Source organism: Callithrix jacchus, chromosome 8 (assembly GCF_049354715.1).
Source record: "Callithrix jacchus isolate 240 chromosome 8, calJac240_pri, whole genome shotgun sequence".
Classification (NCBI taxonomy): domain Eukaryota; kingdom Metazoa; phylum Chordata; class Mammalia; order Primates; family Cebidae; genus Callithrix; species Callithrix jacchus.
In genome coordinates this window covers 130,270,754-130,294,541 of record NC_133509.1, presented here as the reverse complement: position 1 = coordinate 130,294,541, position 23,788 = coordinate 130,270,754, and the positions used below count along the sequence as shown (strand labels likewise).

Below are 23,788 nucleotides of genomic sequence, written 5' to 3'. Positions count from 1 at the left end.
CATTGTCTGTTCCGAGGTCAGGAAGATTGATGGCTATGTTTTCTTCCTAAGAGTTTTATGGTTTTGGCTCTTGCGTGTAGGTCTTTGATCTATTTGGAGTTAGTTTCAGTATATGCTGTAATGTAAGAGTCTAATCTCATTCTGTTGCATGTGAATATCCAGTTGTCCACTCACCATTGTTGGAAAGATTATCCTTTTCCATTGAATTGTCTTGGCACCCCTGTTGAAAATTAACTGTCTGCAAATATGAGTGTTGATTGTTTCCTTCTCTGTGAGCCATTTTGAAGAAATAGAATGCTCCTTCTCAGAGGCACAAGAGAGGTCATGGCCATCACTCTACCACTGAGCTGCTGCCAGATCTTGGGAGGGTCTGTTTCCTTCACCGTCTCCCCGTCTATAAAATGGCACAGCTAGATAAGAAGATTCCTAAGAACAGGTCCAATTTTGACATGTTAACTGCAGGGAGGTTTTCACAGAACCTTACATTGGTTCACTGGAACGTCCTGTCATCCCGTGAAGGCTGCCTGCAGCCTGGGATCTAGAGCCAGTCTCAAATCTGGGGACAGTTCCAGCAACTCCCTACCCTGGCCTGGCCCCAGAAAAGCCAGCCCTGCCTTTCCAAGAATGTTGATGTTGTATGTATTTATGGAATAAGCAGCACTGCTTTCCTCCTCTGTGCCAGCTGTGTCTCAGGCCTGATGATACAGAGGAGATGAGATATAGCCTCTGCCCTTGAGGGGGATATTCTCTCTCTCTCTTTTTTTTTTTTTCTGAGATGGAGTCTTGCTCTGTTGTCCAGGCTGGAGTGCAATGGCACAATCTTGGCTCACTACAACTTCCACCTCCTGGGTTCAGTTGATTCTCCTGCCTCAGCCTCCTGAGTAGCTGAAATTACAGGCATGGGTCACGACACCCAGCTAATTTTTGTATTTTTACTAGAAAAGGGGTTTTGCCATGTTGGCCAGGCTGGTCTCAAACGCGGCCTGACCTTGTGATCCGTTTAAGGGGGACATTCCAATGGGAAGATAGACACATCAACAGATGAGGCAGAACTGAGCAGGGCATGCTGGCTGGCACTGTGTGCCACAAGCCACAGGTATGAGAAGGTGGATGGCAATGCATGGCTTTGTTGATCGTTCTGCAGGCCTGGTGCACGTGATGAACACTTGCCCTGGGCCATGTCTGAAGGGTGTCAGGTTGAGCTATGGAGCCAGGCCACCATGGGGAACTCTTCGTAGCTCTTTCACCTGCCGCCCAGCAGCAGCTCGTACTTGACTTTCACCTCTGGCTCTGCAGCCAGCCTCAGCTTGCTGACTGGGGGCTTCCTGGACACTTGTCTACAAGCTCAGTATAGTTCAGGGTCACAGGAAGCCTCTGCAGCTGGCCTGCCTGAAGTCCAATCTTGGCTCTGCATGCTTTGGGGAAAGTTGTTTAACATCTCATCCCTGTGCCTTGTTGCCTTATCTGTAATAAAGGGCTAGTCATGGCATCCCCTGATAGGATACTCGCTTCTGAAGCCCTGTAGAGTGCTGTAGAAGATAGCTGGGCACCGAGCTAGCGCTTCCCGAGGTCTCCAGCCGTTACAGGTTGGAATTGTAGCTTGAAACAATACACCATGACTCCAGCCTGCTGTGCCTGCCATAATAGGTCATTATAGCCCATTGCTGTTACTCATTATAACAGGGAAACATGGTACAGTTAGCCTTTAGGTTGCCAGAACAAGAGATGATGATGATAGTCCTTTACGTTGGGATGGGGCAGGGCTTCTTAGCAGTGTGTATTTCCCTTATTAACTGATGCAGTTAGAAAAAGCCCCACAGTGAAGCAGACGTGCCCCTCCCCTTCACAACAACCTTCCAACTGAAAACTCACTCGTCTCAGAGCTGGTGGAAGTCAGGTGTGAACTATGGCTCCCCTCTGACCTGTGAGGAAACGGGTTTGGGAACAAGTTAGTGGTGGAGCCCACACTGGAACCATGACCCTTAACCCCATTCCAGGGCCTGCTCTGTCCCCATTCATGGCCTAAAGGAATCCCCCCCACCCCCACCTTTTTTTTTTTTAAGATGCAGTCTTGCTCTGGGAGTGCAGTGGTACCATCTTGGCTCATTGTAATCTCTGCCTCCCAGGTTCAAGCAATTCTTCTGCCTCAGCCTCCTGAGTAGTTTGGACTACAGGCATGTGTCACCACACCTGGCTAATTTTTGTATTTGTAGTAGAGATGGGGTTTCACCGTGTTGGCCAGACTGGTCTCGATCTCTTGATCTTGTGATCCACTCGCCTCGGCCTCCCAGAGTGCTGGGATTACAGGCGTGAGCCACCGTGCCCATCCCAGAAAGCCTCTTATTTTGGGGTTACAGAGTCTATGCTGAGGCCCACTCTTACCTCTGATTCCTGCCTTTCTTGGTTTCCCTGAGCCAGCAGCACATGAAATCAAGGACTAATGAGGGCAGAGAGAGGTCCATCCTGGCTCCACATTTCTTTCTTTTCATAAAAAGTAAGCCAGGAATGGTGGCTCATGACTGCAGTCCCAGCTATTTGGGAGGCTGAGGCAGAAGTCTTGGGCCCAGGAAGTTTGAGACCAGCTTGGGCAACATAGCAAGACCCTGTCTCTAAAAATAATAAAATAATAGAACACTTTCTGAGTACCTGCTAAGCACCAACAGAGGTAGGTATTGTGGCTTATATTTTCCAGATGAAATTCCATTCACAAATGTGTGTGAGCACTTGCCGTGTATCAGTGACTGTTCCATGCCATGTGGTGTGATCAAAATAGGCAAGGGCTGTGCCCAGAAGTGGTTTATGTTCAAATGAGAACAACAGGCTCAGCGTTCAAAGGAGCCAGACTGGAATCAGGTCCCTGAACTCAGAAGTTACTGATTTTCAATCCTTATTCTAGGAGACCCCCTGCAGCTGCATGAGTTGTTCAGAAATCCAGACCCTGCACAGGAATCTGTCTGGGGCCTGCAGGAGATGGGAGAGAGGCCCCTGATGTGCAGCCGGGGAGCTCAGAGAGGCCCATGCACCTGTGGGTGGCTGCATTTGTCTCCTGCTTTTACCGGCTTTGGCTGTTGGTTCATGGTGCTTGGTTCTAGCCTCAGAGAGTGGCCTGCATTCAGGGAGTTGGCTGGCAACACCCTGAGAATTGGAGCAGGTCCCTGTTGGCCACATGTCTTTGTCACTCAGCCACTCAGCTGCTCATTCTTTGAGCCTTCAGCCAGCAGGCCCAGTGCTTAGCACACAAAGGAGTTTTCAAGGAGGAGGTGGCTGGGAAGTGCTCAGCACAAAGTCTGGGAACTCAGTGAGGACGTCCTACACCACAAAAGAAGTGCGAACCACAGTGAGGCATCATGGCACACGTACTGGAAGGGCTGAGATGCGAAGGACTGACTGTTCAGTGTTGGCAAGGCTGTGCAGGAATTGCAAGTCGCACATGGCTGCTGGGTATGTAAAACGCTGGAGCCACTTTGGAAAACAGTTTTGCAGTCTCCCCTCCCCTCCCTCCCCACCCCTCCCCTTCCCTCCTCTCCTCTCCTCTCCCCTCTTCGAAACAGGATCTCCATATGTTGCCCAGGCTGCTCTCAAACTCCTGGGCTCAAGTGATCCTCTCACCTTGGCCTCCCAGAGTGCTGGAATTACAGGCGTGAGCCACTGTACCCAGCCTGGCAGTTTCTTTAAAATGTAAACATGCACCTACCATGTGATCCAGCCATTCCACTCCTAGGTATTTACGCAAGAGAAATGAAAACGTATGTGCACACACAAGTATTCATCACAGCCTTGTTGGAAAGCATGCATCAGTGGGTGAAGGAATCCACCATCTGTGGCACAGAAATGCTATGGAATAGTACTCAGCAACAGAAAGGAATGGAACACCAGTACAGGCAACAACATGGACGAGTCTCAACGTAACCATACTGAGTGCAAAAATCAGACCCCTCCCTCTAAAAAGAGTATAGCTGACCCTTGTGCAATGCAGGGGTTAGGGGTACCAGCCTCTTGCACAGTTGAAAATGTCAGTCTAACTTTTGAATCCCCCAAAACGTAACTGCTAATAGCTACTGTTGACTGGCAGCCTTGCTGATAAAGTTGATTAATGCATACTTTGTACATTGTATGTGTTATATATTATATTCTCACAATAAAGTAAGCTAGAGAAAAGAAAATGTTACTAAGGAAATCACAAGAAAGAGAAAATGTATTTACTGTTTATGCAGCTGAAGCGAGTCATCATAAAGGTCTTCATCCTTATCGTCCCCATGTTGAGTAGGCTGAGGAGGAGGAGGAAGAGGAGGGGTTGGTCTTGCTTTGTCGAGGGTGGCAGGGACAGATGACAGTCTGTGTATGAGGGACCCACACGGTTCAAATCTGTTCAAGGGTCGCCTGTATTTTCTGTGTCATTCCATTCCAATCATGTACAAAACTCTAGGAAATGCAAACGAATCTACAGGGACAGTCAGCAGATCAGTGGTTGCTGGGACAGGGTGTGGTTGGGAGGTGGGAGTTACAAAGCCAGCCAGGGAGCTTTCAGGGGAGGCAGGTATGTTCATTTTATAGATGGGTGTTGGCTTTATAGGTATATATGCTAAAACTTATCAAATTGTGCAGTTGAAATATGTGAATTGTCTTGTTTATCAATTATACCCCGAATAAGGTGGTTTAAAATAATGGCAGCGCCAATCTCCAACTGATCAGTCAGGAAGATAAACTGGCCACACCCCTCTTCCTGCCACGCCCCTCTTCCTGCCACGCCCCTCTTCCTGCCACGCCTCTCTTCAGGCAGCTCCTAAGGTTCGTGCCAGCAACATGAACAGTGACACACAGCATCATGGTGTGTCACTCTATCTCTCACCTTGCCAGGCTACCTGGAGCCTCTGTCTTCTCATTGAGAAATAGGAACAATAACAGGATCTACGTCCAAGGTGTAAGAAATAGAAGAAAGAGAACAGAAGAAAATCATGCCAAATGGTTAGTAAACTTGTCATAAGTGGCAGCAGGCACAAGGCTTTGTGGGGACCTAAATAAAGGAGAAGTCACTTCTACAGAGGGAGCAGAGGCTGAAAAGATTTCTCCCCTGTGCCTGCTGTGGATGTGAGCTGAAAAAGAGACAGAGAAGAGTCAGCCAGGAACAGGTGTGGAGGGTCGGATGGGGCGGAGCGGAGCAAAGACTCTCCAGGCAGAAATAACAGACTGTGGCACCCGGACTCTCACGTTCTAGAAACAGGGACAGTGTGGTGTAGCCAGTGTGCAGGACAGGGAGTGCCCTGGCTAGTTAGGACCATAGGGCTGGCAGGAGGCACCATCCTTGAGGGTCCAAGGAACACTGACTTTATCCTTCAGGCTGGGGGCTCTCACCTTGGGGTGTCAGAGGGATTTCTCTGGAGACCATGAGTTTCACATGAAGTTTTAAAATGTGTGTGCAATAAAAACAAAAAAGTTGAAACCCTCTATTTTGGCACAGTCCTTTTCAATGGAAAGACAGGCTCCTCTGGTAGAAGGCTGTCATTTCTCTAGTCCGTGTTGATAAGAGTGCAGTCTGATTATACGTTCTTGAGTAGCCATGATTTTGCTTTAAAAGATCAGTCCATGGGCCGCTGGGGTTTAGGGTCGAGGACTGTGCAGAAGTGTGTGTGGTCATTCCCCACTTTCTGCTCCCTCGGGCTGCCGTACAGATGGCCCAGGAGAGGGAGATGTCCAGGAAGGTGGGGCCAGCCGGCCAGGCAGGTCTGTGGGTTCAGGGAGGGTCCCTCTGTGAGGGAAGACTCCTGCCTGAGGAGAAGTTATGAGGCGTTGGTGGGGAGGGTGAGGCCTGGCACCTCGACTCCCAGGGCCAAGCAGACCATGGGAGAGGAGGTGGGGGGTGGCTTGGGGGACATGAGTCAGCACCGTGCTGTCAGGGGCGCTGGGTGGGAAGATGCAGGCAGGTGCAGGGACCAGGGGTCAGACATCCTGGCTGGCTCTGCCTCACTGGCCCAGATCATCTTGGGGGTGATGGGGGCCTGGGGGCTGACTGAGTACCTGGGATTAGCCTGGGCTGAGAGCAGATGGGAGCTCTCCTCAGGGGCCGGGGCCATGCAGATTTCATTTGTGGGCACTGCGGAGTGTGTTTCCACTGCAAGGCATGGGGTCAGGGAAGGGCTGCTTCCTGGGGGCTTCCAGAAGGGAGGAATCCATCCTCCCTTTTGCCCGGCATTGTGTGGTTGAGCTGATGAGGGGTGGTGGGGGTGCGGTGTACCCCTTGAGTGCAGGCTGCTGTTTGCACCTCCATCCCTCCCAATCCTTGTCCCAAATCAGACTCTGCTGGTCCTCAGGGGTGAGGTGGGTGCTGAGCTTGACAGGAGAAGTGAAGTGGGGAGCAGGAGAGATGAGGGGATGGATATTTATAATCCAGTGGGATCCAGGCTGAGGTTGACATCTGCGCAGAAGCAGTCGTGGCTGCGCCAGTCATTCAGGGAAGGCTTCCTGGAAGAGGAGCCATCTGAGCCGAGTCTGTGGGGAGACTCGGTATCCTAGAGGGAGTGGTATAAGGAGAGAGGGAGAGGAGACAGCCTGGTGAGGGCAGAGGGGAAAACCACTGGGCATTTCAGCAATTCTGGGAGGTCTAGAGGCTGTGGGGCAGGGGTGGCCATTGGAAGGTGGGGTTGCAGAGCTCCTGGCACCTGTAGTTTAGGGCACCCTATCCTTGGTCAGAGAGCAACCAACTGCCTCAGTTTACCTTCAGGGCGTCTGAGGAATGTGTGTGTTCTCACCCTCAAGTGAATGTCTCAGTTCTGTTGATTAAACAGAAGCTGCCACCAGGGGTGGGTCCGGGGAAGCTGTGTTAAATGAAGCCCATTGGACTTTGGGGAGGGAGCCAGTACCCCCACCTCACTCTGCGCTTCTCCGAGAGGAGGAAGCCTGCTCTGCTCTTCAGAAACAGAAGTGACGGATGCAGTGGAGGCACGAAAGGCAGGGGTTCTTTGGACTTTCATTGCTTTCTGATTTCTAATCTTGGCCCACATTGACTCAAGTCTATAGCACCCAGCCCCAACCGCCCCCGCCCTCACTGTGTGGATGAATTTGCCAAATACGCACTCATGCCCATGGTTAGAATCATCCGTTTTCATCTACAGGCGCCTGAGACACCCTCCAATCCATGGGTCTCAAAGCGAGATCCTGGTTTGAAATCCTCGTTAGAAATGCAAATTCTCAACTCCCACTTTTATAAATTGGGGGTGAGGTCCAGCCATCTGGTTTAACAAGCCGCCAGGTGACTCTGAGGCAGGCTCCAGTGTGAAAGTCTCTGAGCGAATCCACCGATCCTCAGAGGATTTTGGTTTTATTTAAATCACGACTCTCAGTGAAATATATTCCCCATTTATACATACATAAGCCATCTCTCAAACAAGCAAGTCTCACAAAGCAGTATTTATTCTTCATCCACGAGAGGCACTGAGATATTTTTCATCCTATTCTATTTTCTTTCCTTACAAACCACTTTTGATCAAAACCCCTGAGTTGATTTCACAACCCAGGCATAAATCACGCATGGTGTGAAATGCCAGTTCCAACCTGGCTGCGTTGACTGGCCTGTCCACGTCACACCAGTGGCCCGTGGCTGTCAGTGTCCTAGCCAGGCTGGGGCCTGTGCCCTGGTACCTTGCCCAGTGCTCTCCGACCTGTGGCAGACGACCTGCGCCTTGCCCGTCTGCCCTCTGACCGGCTCCACCCACCCTGCCAGCAGACCCTGTCCCTCTGTGGCCAGGGCTCCCCTCAGGGCCCACCTCGAACCTCCCAGGAGCCCTCCCCTTCAGAGCCTCTGATTGGAGCCTGAGCCAATCACATTTGGTCCCAAGAGTTGAGGCCCCACCCCTTGGAACCACCTGCCCTGCCCTAGGAACTGAATTCTGCAACAGCCTGGCCTTCATTCCCACCACGGCTGGGGACCTCTCTGTACCTTGCACACACTCTGCCCCCTCCGCTCTGTTCCATTTCCCTCTTAGTTGCCCTGGTGCCCTCCCTGCCCTCTCAAACACCTGTATCTGTGTGCTGCCAAGGCCAGCACTTCCCAGGTAGAAATCCTGGCATCCTCCAGACTGTGCCCAGGGAACTTGGGTTTCATTCATTAAGAGAGACTGTAAATGTGTTTTATGGTCAGTGTATCTGGGGAAGGAGGTGCATCAGAGAGCAGCTGGCTTTCCCTACCAGGCACTACTGGTCTGTAATGGTGGGGCTGACTTAAAATGGTTTGGGACCTCTTGCCTCCAAAGCAGTCCCTGGCCAGTGCCCTTTGTGGCTGTAATTGTAGAGTGGACGTCACAAGCCCTTCCAAGGTGGCGTGGTTCACAGCCCCTTCTCGTGTAGCCGGTAGAGAGAGGGCAGTGTGGCTCTGCAGCACGCATGGCTTTGGTACAGTCCCTTAACCTGCCATGCCTCTGTCTGCTCACCTCTAAGATGGAATGAAGACCGGTAATTGCTCCTCACGTTGGATTAGCTGCCTTGCAGGATTGCTGTGAGATTAAATGAGAAAACACGCAGGCTCCATCATTGAGTTCCTATCCTTCCATTCACACGCTTCGTTCTGAGAATCACCCTCTGCCAATGCCACAGAGGAGAGGATTGCCAAGGCCCATCCTCTTGGTGCAACCTCCTCTGCGATAAATAAACAAAATTATCTTCCCAGAATCTACTGGAAAAAAGCTTTGGGATTAAAACCAGCTGTAGCTCAGTTCCTGAAATTCCATCCAAGCATAAGAGAGCAGAGGGAGAGAGGATAAGGGTGGGAATGTGTGTGGCAGGGCAGGAATGAGTCACGGGACAGTGGAGTGAGTCACGGCAAGTGAACACGCCCGTGCCAGAACTCTGGGTCAGCTTGTGGTGGTGGCCCCAGCCAGCTTGACAGAGCGTGGGCACTAGGCTATAACTGCTAATGGGGCCTGGCGTGGGAGCTGGGGTTGACCCAGTGCCTTCTGGGTTCTAGAGCAGACTGTCAGTGGGCAGCTGGGTTGGTCCAGGACTGGATTGAGTAGGCACAGTATGACTGAGGCTGCCTGGCAGCTGGGGGGCTCCATGGTTGTCCTAAACTCTAGATCCTTGAGCTACAGCTCAAGATAGATTTCTGCCCTGCAGTTACAGGAAGCTGTGTGGCACCAGGGCAAAACTTTAGACTCAGGTCGTCCTTGGTTCAAGTCTTGCCTCTGCTACTTAGCCTCCCAGTGACTTCCGCAGCCCTGTTAGTGTCCTAAACCTGCTTTCTCAGCTGTAAAGTAGGGAAAATATGAATGTCTTGTGGGCCTATGTAGGATAAGTGGGTTAGAGCTATAAACCTTTCCTCATACAGTCAGGCACATGCAGAACACAGGGGAAATGTTGGCTTTTACTGTTATTGATGGACCTGGGCCCAGCACTTTTTAGCCTGGACCCACCACTTTTTAACAGGCTGTTCGCTTCTCCAAGTCTCAGTTTCCCTGTTGTAAAATGGGACAAATAATGCCCGCCACATGACAGTCACTCCCTGAAACTGACATTGCCCCTTTCTTTGCTTGGGAACACTCCTAAAACATGATTGTGGGATTGTGTTAGGTCCCAAGCAGGATTCTTAGAGCCTCTGGATCACTGAATGACAAGAATTACACTGTTTTAAAATTCCCAGATAATTTAAATTTATTTACTTATTTGTTTATTTATTTATTTTGAGATGGAGTCTCACTGTCCCCCAGGCTAAAGTACAATGGCGCAATCTCATCTCACTGAACCCTCTACCTCCTGGCTCAAGTGATTCTCCTTCCTCAGCCTCTCGAGTAGCTGGGATTACAGGCGCATGACATCACATCCGGCTAATTTTTGTATTTTTGGTAGACAACATGGTTTCACCATGTTGGCCAGGTTGGTCTCAAACTCCTGACCTCAGGTGATCCACCCACCTTGGCGTTCCAAAGTGTTGGGATTACAGGTGTGAGCCACTGCGCCTGGCCCCAGAGAATTTTAAAAACTGCTGTTAGAATGTTGGAGGGATTGAGACATTCTGATGTCTCAAAACTTGATCCTTATGGGGCATCAGCCCCTCACCAGTGGCATTGCAAAGCCAAGGAGGGGCCCCACCCAGCACCCCAAGCTTTGAAGAGCTGGAGGAGGGGAAGGGAGTGAGCGAGATCTGTGCCCAGCGACCCCAGGACACAGGGCTGTCAGCCCCAGCCCTGGCAGGTCCACGTGCTGACCTGGCAGGTGAACGGCTCCGGGTGTTTTCTCCAGTGTCAGTATCCTGTCCTTCCTGCCAGGCTGGTCCCCCAGAGACCAAATTGCAGCTCGGCCAATTGCTTTCAGGCCTGGAATCAGGGCAAAGGGAGCTGGTATCCAGATGGACATTCACGTTAGCCGATGGACCACAGGTGCAGCCTGGCCTGGGGGCCCACGCAGCTATTTCTCCCTGTCCTCTGCTCTGCCCTGGGTCACAGGAGGGCTCACCCCCTGCAGGCTGCATTGTCTGGGCTCCCCTATACTGGCTTCTGGCGGTACCAGGGGTAAGTAGTCGGCTGGGGGTTTCTCTGAAAGCCTCTCTGCCCTGAGTGACATCTCCTACAGCAGCTATATTTCCTTCCCGGCTCTAGTTCCTGCTGCTCAGCGGCCCCCAGAAGGGGTCTAGTAACATCTGACGTCGTCTACCCGCCTTGTCTCTCCAGCCTAGGGCTTGATCTCTGGGCTTCTTTTGGTCTCCTTGCAGCTTCTCAGCTCCTCTTCTGAGTTACACCCTCCTGGTTCGCAGCTGGACTAGGAGGGGCTTTACTCTGCTGATCCGACCTTGAGTCACACAGTGTTGCTTTCCTCCCAGGGGACGTTCTGTTGTGCCCAATGATAGGTGAAGTTCAACTTTATTTTGGAGGCAGTATGGTCCAGTGAGAAGAATCTAGGGCTTCAGAATCCAATAGAACAAGGTTCAGATCTCAGTGCCATTGCGAGTGTCTCCATGCCCTGGGCCAGTGACTGCAGTCTGGGCATCCTTATCTGGGTTGTGGAAGGTGACAGCTGCTCCTGGGCCCTGAGCACCTATTCCTGACCAGGTGCTCCCCATACCCACCTCAGTCGGGCCCCACAGCATTCTAAGAGGTAGATGCTGCTGCTGTGCCTGGGGTTGGGGGGAGGAGACTGCCCAGGCCGCCAGCTAATGGGCTGCAGAGCTCAGCTGAGAGGAAGCCCGGCTGCTTCTCCTCTGCTGCTCCTCAGATGGGCGGGGGCTGTCTCACAGACCAGGAGGCCAGGAGGCTTAAACGGGGTGGCTGTTGGACAGGATCCTCACATGGCATGCGCATGTCGTTATTTCATGAGTGTTAGCACCTTGTCTTCCGTGGCTGGCTTTTTTTTTCCAGTCTGCGTCACGTTTTCCGGTGTCCCTGAGTCAACCACACACTTCTTTATGACTTTTCAGCTTCTTCAGAGTGTTCTGAGCTTTCTCTATGACTCAAATTAAGATGTCCCATTTTGAGAAGGTGGCTCAGGCCTGGAGCTCAGATTTTGGAAGCTTCCTGTCCTCTGCCAGAGTGCATCCTTGCAGCCCGTTCCTGGGGAGGCTGTCTCCGGCCGTGCCCACAGGCCTTGTCCACCTCTGGCGGACTGGCTGGTCTTCCAGGCCCGTGGCTTTTGACCCAGGTTCTGTGTTCTGAGCATGGGCTTGGTCTCAAGCCTGCCTCATCATCTGTCCCAGCTCGGGGGTTTCCGGCATGAAGGAAAAAAAAAAAAATCACTTCTCTTCCGCTGTCGTTTGTGATAACCACATGGACGCTGAAACCCAAACCCAAGACTGTTTCCGTTCTGTCTACTCCCTACACCAGCGCCAGCCTGAACCAGAAAGGGTCGGTACCCTCATGGCCAGCCCTTTCACTGACTCAGGGGGGACAGCTCAGAGTCATGCCCAGAGCCCCACTTCCCTGCTGCCTGCAGCCACACCCCAGGGATGTCCGCAGGCAGGGCTTGAAAACAGAAACTATTTTGTTCCTTTTTACCCCTGAGCACATTTCTTTTGCAATATTGTTTGGAAAATGCATAGTTTCTTAATTTTTTAAATACTGTCTCCATTTAACCAGTCCGGAGATGAGAGTTCTCCCCATGCAGAGAAGCAGCTGGCTGTGCTCACTCCTGCAACCTTTTCTCGTTGTCCTTGGCCATGTGCATCTGCCGTCTCTGCAGTGACCCCAGCCTCAGCCCTCCAAATGCAGGGCGCTTCCCTCGTCCACCCACCCTGGCCTGGAGCTCTCTCCCCCTTCCAGTGCCTAACCCTTGCCAGCTCCAGTGCACTCAGCAAGCAGTGCCTCCCAGCCACCTTCCTCGAGCCAGGTGATGACCACTCCTTTGAGGTCCCATGGCCCCTGTTCTGTCTCAAGGCTCATGCTGGCCTTGCTGTCACTCCCTTATTGTACCTCCATCCCCGCCCTCCACCCCCACTGCACTGGACTTGGAGCCTCTCAGGCCAAAACCATACTTGGTTTGTCTCCACATCCTCAGCACTGCACTCAGCAGCCACTTAGTGCACAGATTCATTAGTCTATCAGCCGGTAACCCAGTTCCTACGCTCCCCCAACCCCAAGCTGGTGGTACGGCTGCTGTCTGGGTGCAGGTTCCCAAGGAAGGAAAACCCTCCAGCCAACACCTGTGCATTTGGTAAAAGGAACTATTTCCAAGCATAGTGTGTATGCCAGGCTCTGGGCAGGTATGTTTATTTTATTTTAGAGACAGAATCTCTCTCTGTTGCCCAGGCTGGGGTGCAGTGGTACCATCATAGCTCAATGTAGCCTGGACCTTCTGGAATTCAAGTGATCCTCCCACTTGGCTAATTTTTTTGTTTTTTGGTAGAGATGAGGTCTCACTGTGCTGCTCAGGCTGGTCCTGGCCTCAAGTGATCCTCCTGTATCAGCCTCCCAAAGTGCTGGGATTACAGGTATGAGCCACTGTACTTGGCTGGAGTTTTTAATTAATTAAATCTAGCTGTTATCCCCATTTTCCAGGTGAGAAGATGGACACTCAGAGAGGTTAAGTGACCAGCTAGTGAGTCATGGGGTCTTGACCACTAGGACCAATCCCAGGTGCTTCAGGCCTCACGGCTGGCTCTATCCCAGGCCCGTGCCTGTGGGGTCACTTAGCCAACTAGCTTCCCTGCCTGCTGAGCCTTCTGCAGTTGCTGGCTGTGGCCTTGGACCACCGGAGATAGGGGTTGGCCCACAGCAGCCTATAGGCCAAATGCCCTTGTGGTCTGTTTTTGTCTAGCCAGTGAGCTAAGAATGGTTCTGACATTTTTAAAGGGTTGTAAGAACAAGGAAGACTAAGCGACAGACACTGTATGTGGCCTGAGACAGCTATCTTCTACCTGACCCTTTCCAGGACGAGTGTGCCCCTAGACCCCTGCCAATGCACAGTGTCCCCAGACCATTCTTCCTTGGAAGGGGTTCAGGGAGTGACTAGTGGCTGTACAATGGCCGTGGGAGGCTGGCTTACCTTGGTCTGCTTTAGAGGGAGTGGTGATGCAGGAAGCGGTGCTCTAGGCTGGCTGAGGACGGGTCCTGCAGGCAGACAAAGGGAGCCAGGGCCCAGAGCAGTCTGGCTGGTCCCCAGGCCAGGCTTGACCTGGCTTGCAGGGGTCATGGTAGCATCAACCCTCTCAACCCACAACCTCAGAAGTCCCTGTTCAACACTCAGTGTGCAGTTGGGGAAGCTGAGGCCCAGAGAGGCAAAGGTACATGCCCAGGGCCAATGTCCAGATTCCAGGTTCAGGGCTTTCTCCCATCTTCCCCACCTCAGCCATACTTGGGCATTTAGGTAGCCCCTACCCCTCTTACGACCCAGCACTGCAGGGGACTTCATCTGCTTATTTGTCCCTTCAGTCAACATTCATGAAGGGATGTCAGCTTGACTCGAGAGGCCCACGATGCAGCAGTCTGAGCTGCTGCCCTGCTCAGGCAGGCAGGGAGACTGGCCTGCACAGGACAGCATGCGGCAGGCATGGGGGCCCTGGGGTTCCTTACTAGACAGCGATTTGCTGGGGAGAGGACATGCTCCTCAGAGAGACGATGGGTTTGACTCTGGCAGAGGGGAGGCTACTGGCTGAGAATGGCACATCTGTTGCTGGTGGCTTGTGAGGGAGGATGCAGGAAGACACAAACAGGACACAGGGTGGCCTCGTGGCCAATTGGAAGACTGTGCTGTGACAGATTTGTTAAGTGGGGTTGTGACCTGGTGGATTGTGTTTTAGAAAGTCCTGGCCGGGCACGGTGGCTCACGTCTGTAATCCCAGCACGTTGGGAGGCCAAGGAGGATGGATCACCTGAGGTCAGGAGTTCGAGACCAGGCTGGCCAATGTGGTGAAACCCTGTCTCTACTAAAAATATAAAAATTAGCAGGGTGTGGTGGTGGGCACCTGTAATCCCAGCTACTTGGGAGGCTGAGGCAAGAGAATTGCTTGAACCCAGGAGACAGAGGTTGCAGTGAGCTGACATGGTGCCACTGTACATCAGCCTGGGCAACAGAGTAGGACTCCATCTCAAAAAAAGAAACAAAAAAAGGAAATCCCCCTGACTGCCACTGGGAGGGATGGAAAGAGGACCAGAAGCTCGTTGGGATTTCCTGAGGACCAGGTACTTTCATTCACTAGAGGATGTGTTGCTGCCCTCTCTCTGAGGGAGGGTCTGGCAGTCCTCACCCACCCAGCCACCTCACTGTCCCCAAGGCCTCCACCTTCACCCCTGGCTTCCACAAAGGGACCAGCCCATGAGGTTCTCTGGTGAGAGTCCAGTGACGGGTGTCTGGGAAGAATGTTTTTCTTGTTAAATCAGTTATGGGTGTCACTTGGTTGCTTTGTAATGTTGGAAACTCTTTTTTTTTTTTTTTTGAGACAGAGTCTCACTCCATCACCCGGATGGAGTGCAGGCTCACTGCAGCTTCAGCCTCCTAGGCTTAAGTGATCCTCCCACCTCAGCCTCCCAAGTAGCTGGGACCATAAGCCTGTGACGTCATGTGCAGCTAATTAATTAAAAAAAAAATATTTGTAGAGAGGATGTCTCACTATGTTTGAGACCCATTCTGGTCTCAAACTCCTGGGCTCAGGTGATCCTCTCACCTCACCCTCCCAAAGTGCTGGAATTACAGGCGTGAGCCACTGTGCCTGGCCCCAAATGTTTAAACGTTGTTAAAGGAACAGGCTCTCCTTTTGATTGGCAGTTAGAAGGCCTGGAGCAGAACTCCTCCCTGGGGTCCATGGACCAACAGGAGCCTCCAGCTAGAATTTGGGTGCCTATGAACCTGGATAGGAAGCTAGGTACGTCCTCATTGCTGTGCACCTCTGACTAATAGTATTTCCTTCAATTACGTGTGAAGCAAAGCCAAAGTGAAGCCCTCTCTGGTATTCACAGTGCCTGCAGCTTTGCCACGTGTATTTTTGAGTTGCATTCACAGTCATTGCAGATATCTTGAAATGTCATTTATGCTCAGCACTATTTCAAAATTACAGTAGCTATTAGGCCTACTGTTAAATCTTGCGATTTAATGTGTTAAAAGAGAGGCAAGTTTGTATCTCATGAAATTTGATTTTTAGTATTTGGTAACTAGGTTTTAACATGATTCATTTCCTTTGTAATTCTTTGCGTTTTACTCTTGGCATTTAAAGCCCTTACTCTGAGGGGCAGCTCATGGAAAAGTCCCTGGGCTCGCAGCTCATCCACCTGCAGTCACACGTGTGTTCATCGCGCAGCTTCCTCGCAGCTCATCCACCTGCAGTCACACGTGTGTTCATCGCGCAGCTTCCTCGCAGCTCATCCACCTGCAGTCACACGTGTGTTCATCGCGCAGCTTCCTCATCCTCTGAGAGCTTCTTTAGAGTAGGGTAGCATCTGCTGAATGCTTGTGTGATGCTGTGGTCACAGCATCGGGCCTGTCTCTTAGCATGTGCTTAAGTCCTATGTTTCATTGAACTGACTCAAAATAAGCAAAATTGGCCAAGAGGAGGCTCAGGTTTCCTGAACTTGACCTGCAGCCTCGCCCAGCCCAGTTTGGTGGGTCTGAAGCAACCCACCTGCTCCACCCCACTGGGCCCCTGGGTTTCATCCGCTGTACCCTCCTGACACCAACCACTGAGCCTCACAGGCCATGGGCATTGCCAAAGAGAAGGGTGCTCTAAAGCCTCGCTGCCTCTTGGTGATCAGAGCTTAGATTCTCCACCGTCCTGTCATCTGAGACTTGGGGGAACTCATCTCTGCCCCTCCCATTCCTTGCTTAATAACAATAAAAGCTGAGTTTTTGGAAGCCAGTCAAGTCACACACTAGCCGAGAAATTGGAGCCACGACAAATCAATTTAAACACTTGCTCATCTGATGTGCTTTTCAAGCGAAGCATTCAAAGGCAGGGAGTGGCTACAGGGAACATATTAAGTTGTTAGAAAAAGATCAAAACAGCTCTGAAAGAAAAACAACTCATTGGGGGAATCACAGGACGGGTTTCCAGAGCACAGCCTGTTGGCCACCCGCCTGCCCCTGGCCAGTCTGCCTCCGTTGACCCAGCAGGCGCCTGATGGCCCCTTCCATTTTCTCCTTCTCTCTGGTGGGTTCTCCCTTGAAGCTTCCTCCGGCCCTGGGCAGGGACTGGGGAGAGCGCCCAGGCTCCCAGTAGCTGCTCGTTGAGCTGATAGTAATTCCTTCAATTACACATGAGGCAAAGCCGAAGCGTAGCAAGCAGATGGCCTCACCAACTCACAACTGAAGGAGATTTTTATTTTTAATCAGGATGATTTTTACTGTGATGTAATAAAATTGTAATGTGATGTAAATTCTAAGTGCCTAAGAAAAAACAAGGGAAAAGCCTTCCAACGGCAGTCCTACCCACCACTGACAATCATCCTCAACCACGTGGCTTTCAAGGTCACTGAGCCTCTCGCCCCATGCCAGGGAGAGAGAGAGAGAGGCCTGGGGGTCCTATGGGATGTGCTTAAAAGCCAGGCCTGGGAGGAGCTAAGGCCACTGCACACGGCGCTGGCTTGATCACACAGACCCTTCAATGGCAAGACTTCCCAGCCTTTTTCTGGAACTTCTGGGCTCCGGGGGTCCTCCTGCCTCAGCCTCCCAAAGTTTTGGAATTATAGGCATGAGCCACCATGCCCAGCCCCAGCCTTTTTCTATGAGTGTAGTTTTTGTTAATGTTTCATTTGCTTTACTAATTGAGAGTTGTGACTACTTAATACATAATTTTGGCTCATTTTTTGGTATTGCCATTATATCCTAAAAATTCCCCATCACAAATTCATTTTAAGCCTCCTTTTATTGGCTGCATAATATTCTAAAGTGAAAGTGTACCTTAACTTACTTAAGTAATCCCCTATAATTGGGCATGTAGGTTGTTTCTGGTTTCGTTTTTGCAGTTTTAAATAATGCTGTGTTGAGTTTTTCATGTGTGAAACCTTATACCCATTCCGGGCTCATTCAACAAACAACATGGGCTTACTCTGCACAAGGCATTGTGGGAGATTGGAGGATAAACCAGACGCAATCCCTTTAAATAAAATGCAGACACTAATAACTTTCATTCAAAGCGGTTACACAGTTGCTATATGCAGACAACTAAAACCGGAATGCCTGGGCTTGATGGGGTTTTATTTATTTTTTTTGAGATGGAGTTTCGCTCTTGTTACCCAGGCTGGAGTGCAATGGCGCAATCTCGGCTCACCGCAACCTCCACCTCCTGGGTTCAGGCAATTCTCCTGCCTCAGCCTCCTGAGTAGCTGGGATTACAGGCGTGTGCCACCTTGCCCAGCTAATTTTTTGTATTTTTAGTAGAGACGGGTTCACCATGTTGACCAGGATGGTCTTGATCTCTTGATCTCGTGATCCACCTGCCTCGGCCTCCCAAAGTGCTGGGATTACAGCTGTGAGCCACCGCGCCCGGCCTGTTGGGGTTTTAAGAAAGTCACGGGAAAAAATCCAAGACGTTGCAGCGTAGTCCAGGGGAAGTCAAGTGCACAGTTTGGTAAAGGGGTTCTCTGGCAAGTGGCCTGTGCCAGCAGGCAGGTGTTACCTAGGGTCGGCTGGAAGCGGACTGCATCTCAAGTGTTAAATTCATTGTCAGTGGTTGCCAGGAGTGCTGCGTGAGGTCAGAGGTGGGCTGCTCAGTGGGAAACTTTAGCGGCACTCACTATGATCTCAGGTCAGTGGAGCAGTGGTGACTGCATGCACCTAACACAGCCATCCCCAGCCTGAGAGGTTCATCTCAGGGAGAGCTCAGGGTTTGCGTCGGCTTGGCCCATGCCCAGGGCTGTGTTTCCTCTGCGATCCATTCAAATCAACATCATTCTGGGTCCTGACATCTCAGACTGCGGGTTTGGAGATGCTCTTTTGGAGAGTGTGCAATCTGAATAGACAGATGAGAGATGCCTCTGAGCCCCAAGCTGGGAGAAGAGGAAGCAGGGAAGCAGGGAGGCCGAAGAGAAAGCAGTTTTCCAAGCTAGAGCCCTGGGTGGGTTCTCCCAGAGAGCAGACCTGTTTTCCTTCCCTGCCTAATTGCAGTCCTGACAAACACGCTCACCTCTGGCCATATTGCCCAACCGGGAGCACCAGAAGGGCATTGGTGGTGGGAGTGGGCCTGTCCCAGGTGTCCTGCTGGAGTCTCTCCACAGCCCCTACACCCCTGCCTGTTGGCCTGATCTGTGGCCCTTTCTTCAGCCCCTGCAGGTGCCATGACTCAGCAGCCCCAGGAGGACTTTGACAGGAGCGTGGAGGATGCCCAGGCATGGATGAAGGCTGTGCAGGATCAGCTGCAGGTCAATGACAACACACAGGGGCCCCGCGAGGCCCTGGAGGCCAGGCTGCGGGAGACAGAGGTATGCAGAGTCGTGGCCTCGGATGGCCCCATCCCGCCCCCTCAGAGCTCAGGTTTCCTGTCTGTTAAATGGCAAGGGTGGACTAGGCAGGTGCTTCTTAAACTCTGATGTGCACACGGATCTCCTGGAGATTTTGTTTAAGTGCAGACTCTGATGGGGTCTGAGACTTTGCTTTTGACAAGTTCCAGTAATGCTGTTATTGCTGGTCCTCAGAACACACTCTGATGACAGGAACTAGAGCCTGTCCTCTCACACTCCTGTCCCTGCAGAGGGCACCTGTGCAGTCAGGTGTGTCCCCAGTCCTTGCTGGCCCGGGCCTGGCTTCCCATCCCTTCTCTGCTTCTGCCTGGCTGGGGTCCCTGCCAGATCTGAGTTGGCCAAGGTCTTTTTCCAGAGGGGTGGGGAAGGGATGCTGTCCAGTGAGGAGTGACTTCCTGAGCTTCTCCAGAACCAGAGCCTGGCTTTACCCACCCCCTGGCACAAGTCCATGTAGCACCAAGTGCTGGTGCCCAGTGCCTGGCCTGGCATTGTGGTGCCCTGTCAGAGGGTGGGCTGCCCGAGGCCTGGGGACAAGAGGGAAGAATGCTGAGCTAAGAGTCAGAGGCCTGAGTTATAGTCTCTGCTGATGCTCGATTGCTGTGTGACCTTGGTCAAGTCCCTGTCCCACTCTGGGCTGCAGTTTTTCCATCTACACATGGAGCGGTTGACTTACATACCTCCGGGGTCACCTCCATTTAGATATCCCATAATTCTAGTTTATCACCCAACACGGTTGCTCTGAGGGGAGGGCCTGCCTTCTCCTGCAGCAAACCCGTCGCCCAGCCAGGCTGGAAGCAGTGGTGACCCTGCAGCTGGCTCCCTGCGTGTGTCCTTCTCTTCTGGATTCTGCACATGGCATTGCACATACCTCATGCCCTTTCCGGAAGTGGACAGTGGAAATGAAGAATCTGCATCACCTTTTCCGAGTCAGCGTTTGATTTCAGTGTCACCACCACATCCGGAGGCAGGAGCCATTGTCTGCATTTTACAGTTAGGGAAATGGAGTCTCCTCGCATGGTGTCCTATGACAGGAGAGCCCTCTCACCCACGTTCAAGCTGTCTTCTGTGCTCCCCTTACCTTCTGTTCAGAAAGCTCCCTGACAGTTTACCCAAGAGTGGAACACCCCCGTGGTCTGCCATCCCTGTGCCAGGGCTGGGCTGTGCAGGTGGGTGAGGCCCACCCTGCTCTTGGGGGTTCCCAGCCCAATGGAGACACATATACAATCAGGGCAACTACACAAGCGTGTGTAAGGTGCACCGCTAACGTGGGCCCCGTGATGTTATTCTCCTCCTCTAAAACCTTCCATCGCTCCCACTATCCACCAAAGAAGCAAACTTCACCTGGCATAAAAAGTCCCCCACTATCTGTACCACTTGGTTTTCCAGCCTTAGCTCAGCCACTGCCACACCTCCCACGCTCACACCAGCCTTAGCTCAGCCACTGCCACACCTCCCACGCTCACACCAGCCTTAGCTCAGCCACTACCACATCTCCCACGCTCACACCAGCCTTAGCTCAGCCACTGCCACACCTCCCAAGTTCACACCAGCCTTAGCTCAGCCACTGCCACACCTCCCACGCTCACACCAGCCTTAGCTCAGCCACTGCCACACCTCCCACGCTCACACCAGCCTTAGCTCAGCCACTGCCACACCTCCCACGCTCACACCAGCCTTAGCTCAGCCACTGCCACACCTCCCACGCTCACACCAGCCTTAGCTCAGCCACTGCCACACCTCCCACGCTCACACCAGCCTTAGCTCAGCCACTGCCACACCTCCCACGCTCACACCAGCCTTAGCTCAGCCACTGCCACACCTCCCACGCTCACACCAGCCTTAGCTCAGCCACTGCCACACCTCCCACGCTCACACCAGCCTTAGCTCAGCCACTGCCACACCTCCCATGCTCACACAAGGCTTAGCTCAGCCACTGCCACACCTCCCGCGCTCACACCAGCCTTAGCTCAGCCACTGCCACACCTCCCATGCTCACACAAGGCTTAGCTCAGCCACTGCCACACCTCCCGCGCTCACACCAGCCTTAGCTCAGCCACTGCCACACCTCCCACGCTCACACAAGGCTTAGCTCAGCCACTGCCACACCTCCCATACTCACACGAGCCTTAGCTCAGCCACTGCCACACCTCCCACGCTCACACCAGCCTTAGCTCAGCCACTGCCACACCTCCCACGCTCACACCAGCCTTAGCTCAGCCACTGTCACACCTCCCACGCTCACACCAGCCCTAGCTCAGCCACTGCCACACCTCCCACGCTCACACCAGCCCTAGCTCAGCCACTGCCACACCTCCCACATTCACACCAGCCTTAGCTCAGCCACTGCCGCACCTTCCATGCTCTTGCCCTCCTTCTACTGGCAGAAGACCACCTAGATTTTCCATTGCCCAGCCTTTGTCAGTGTGTTGCCTCTGCTTGGAATGCCGTTTCATTTGGGTCTGGGTGTGCTTGAGAAATGAAACCCTCCTGTCCGTGCATCTGACCCATTTCCCCACTTCTCAGCCCCAGCTCCTGGCCTTCCCCGTCTGTGACCATCACACCCTGCATGCGCGCTCACTGTGTTAGGGTACTTAGCACTTCAAACTTTACCCTTTGCTGGCAGGTCTTTCCCTCCAGGTGGTAGTTCTGGTTAAGCAAAGTCAAGGGTGGTCCTTAGAAAGATACATTGGTGGGGCCAGGGTGGACAGCCCTGGGAGCCAGAGGCAGCACTTCTGTGAGCCCCGAGGGAGTGGGAGTCGGGGCAGAGGGGAGTCATGGCTGAGCGTTCTGCCACTGTGTCCGCCCACAGAGCTCAGACATGCTTCATTTTCTGTGTGTTTTGCTATTTCAGAACCAGTTTCACAAGAAGAAAAAAACATCTTCTGTTGCCAGCTGGTGAAAGCGGGCAGCTAGTGCCTCTCAACCTCATGGCCTGCCCAGGTTCTGGGGTCTCCCTCATGCTTCCTCCACCAGCTCTGTTAGCCTTGTGTCCAGTGCCTGTTTGCTGCAGTGACAGGATGTGGGTTCTGACCCAGTGCTGACCCTTAATAGCCGTGCAGCCCGGAGCAAGTCCAATGCCTTCCCGGGTCCTCACATTCCCATCTGTAGAGCGGTAAAGAACCCCCTCATCCCTTGTGTTCCCAAGGGGTTATGGGAGACTCCAGAACCCTCATGGAGTGGGAGCTTTCTGTAAGGTGTGATTGGAGAACCCAGCACTCCTGGGTTGGAGCTCGGCTCCTGGACCCGCAGGCCTGGACTCCAAAATCTGCCATGGCTGTGGCACCTCAGGAGGGTTTTCCCTGAGCTTCAGCTTGCTTCTGGGAAAAGTGATAGCTGCTGCCTTACAGGAGGAGGGAAGATTAAGGAGAATCACTTCTAGACATGCTTGAATGCGCAGTGCAGGGTCTGCTGGCAGAGCTGGGTAAATGGAGGCTGCTGTTACCTGAGGTTTTAGAAGCTGGTATAACAGCGTACCAACTGTCTCTGCCCATCCCCAGAGCCTCCAGGAGTGGGTCTTAGGAGCTTCCAGCCACTCTTCCAGGCCCCAGAATATTTATTTGTTTATTGAGATGGGGTCTCGCTCTGTTGCCCAGGCTGGAGTGCAGTGGCGCGATCTCTTGTCCCGTACCTGGGTCCAGCCCTGAGCCAGGCAACTTCCTCACCAGCTTCTGGGCCACCCACTTGGTCAGGGGCATCCTGGTGTTTCCCAAGGCTTGGCTTCCCAATGCATTCATCCCTCAATATATCTTACTTCTCTACCTTTGCTCAAATATCCTTCTCCAGTGGTCTTCAATTAGAGACCTGCAGGCTTGATGCCAATGCCACCTCTTCCACAAAGCCTTCCTGGATTTCTCCCATCCCTCCTTGAGCTCTCATACTACTCTGCAGTCTCTTCTGGCCCTTTTTGGAGTCATCTATGCTCTTACCTGCAGCCCTCCTCCTCCCAGCTTGTTCATCCAGGACCCTGGCACCCAGCGTAATAGTCAGCTGGGGGGTCACCTGGTCTCCGCTGAGTTGAAAACCCTGATTAACCCCATTCCTTCACTTTCCAGGTTTTCTGATTCTTCTCTCCAGGGTATTTCATTCTGTCTGATCCCCACCTTCCCCTTGCTCTCATTGGCTGCTTCAAATTAGAATAATTTTGTGGCCGCAGTTCAAGTACTTTCTCCCAGCTGGCTGCGCAGCCCTGGCCCAGCACTTCTGGACCACGCCCTTCTGGTCATGGGCTGTGAAAGAACCCCACACCAGCCAAAGAGTGTCATGATCAGGGCAGTGACAGAGGGTGGAATCTACCTCTCAAAATTCGGCTTTCCCAGCCCAGCCACAGCCTCTGGCCTCCCCTGGCTTCAGGCCTCCAAAACACATCCCACAGGGGGATCTTTTGGGGCAGACATTTCTTCTCCAGGTGGGGTGGGGGCTTGGCATCTTGCCAGCTCCTCTGCTTTGGGGAGGAAGCATCAAACTCACTCCCTTGAAAAGACAGTGGGTCTCGTGGGTACTCATGGCTCTCCCTACATTACCTAATGCTTATCTTCCCCCATTCCTAGGCCTAGAGAATGTAACTCCTGTGACAAAGGTCACGTCAGTAGTAGGGAGTGGCCCTAGGATTGGAATCCAGTCATATTTGTCTACAGAGACCAAGCCTTAGCTGCCACGGAACTGGAACAATAGCTGCAATGACAGTAGCGTTAATTGGAGACTTACTGCTTGCTGGACATCGTGTGTTGGTCTTGGTCCTCCGAAAAGCTGACACCAAGACCAGATGAAATGTGCATGCTATTTATTAGGGGGAACACCCTGGGAGAATATGGGGAAGAAGGGAGTCAGGAGAGGCCAGTCAGAGGGATGCAGAGGTGATGCCAAGGCCAGGAGAGCAGCGAGGAAGGAGCGAGGTCAGGAGGGCCCGTCTGACTGCCGTGGGCTCTAGG

At 52.5% G+C, this 23,788-nt stretch overlaps 1 protein-coding gene across 11 annotated transcripts in view; it reads left to right on the top strand.

Moving 5' to 3' along the window:
- The window catches only part of SYNE3 (spectrin repeat containing nuclear envelope family member 3), a 118,310-nt gene that overhangs the window by 42,682 nt on the left and 51,840 nt on the right, over positions 1-23,788 (top strand). For all 11 annotated transcript variants that reach the window (XM_078335707.1, XM_078335705.1, XM_078335704.1 and 8 more), the window contains one exon: positions 18,664-18,821. In XM_078335707.1, coding sequence (XP_078191833.1) covers positions 18,664-18,821 — 158 coding nt within the window. The remainder of the gene's footprint in view (positions 1-18,663; positions 18,822-23,788) is intronic.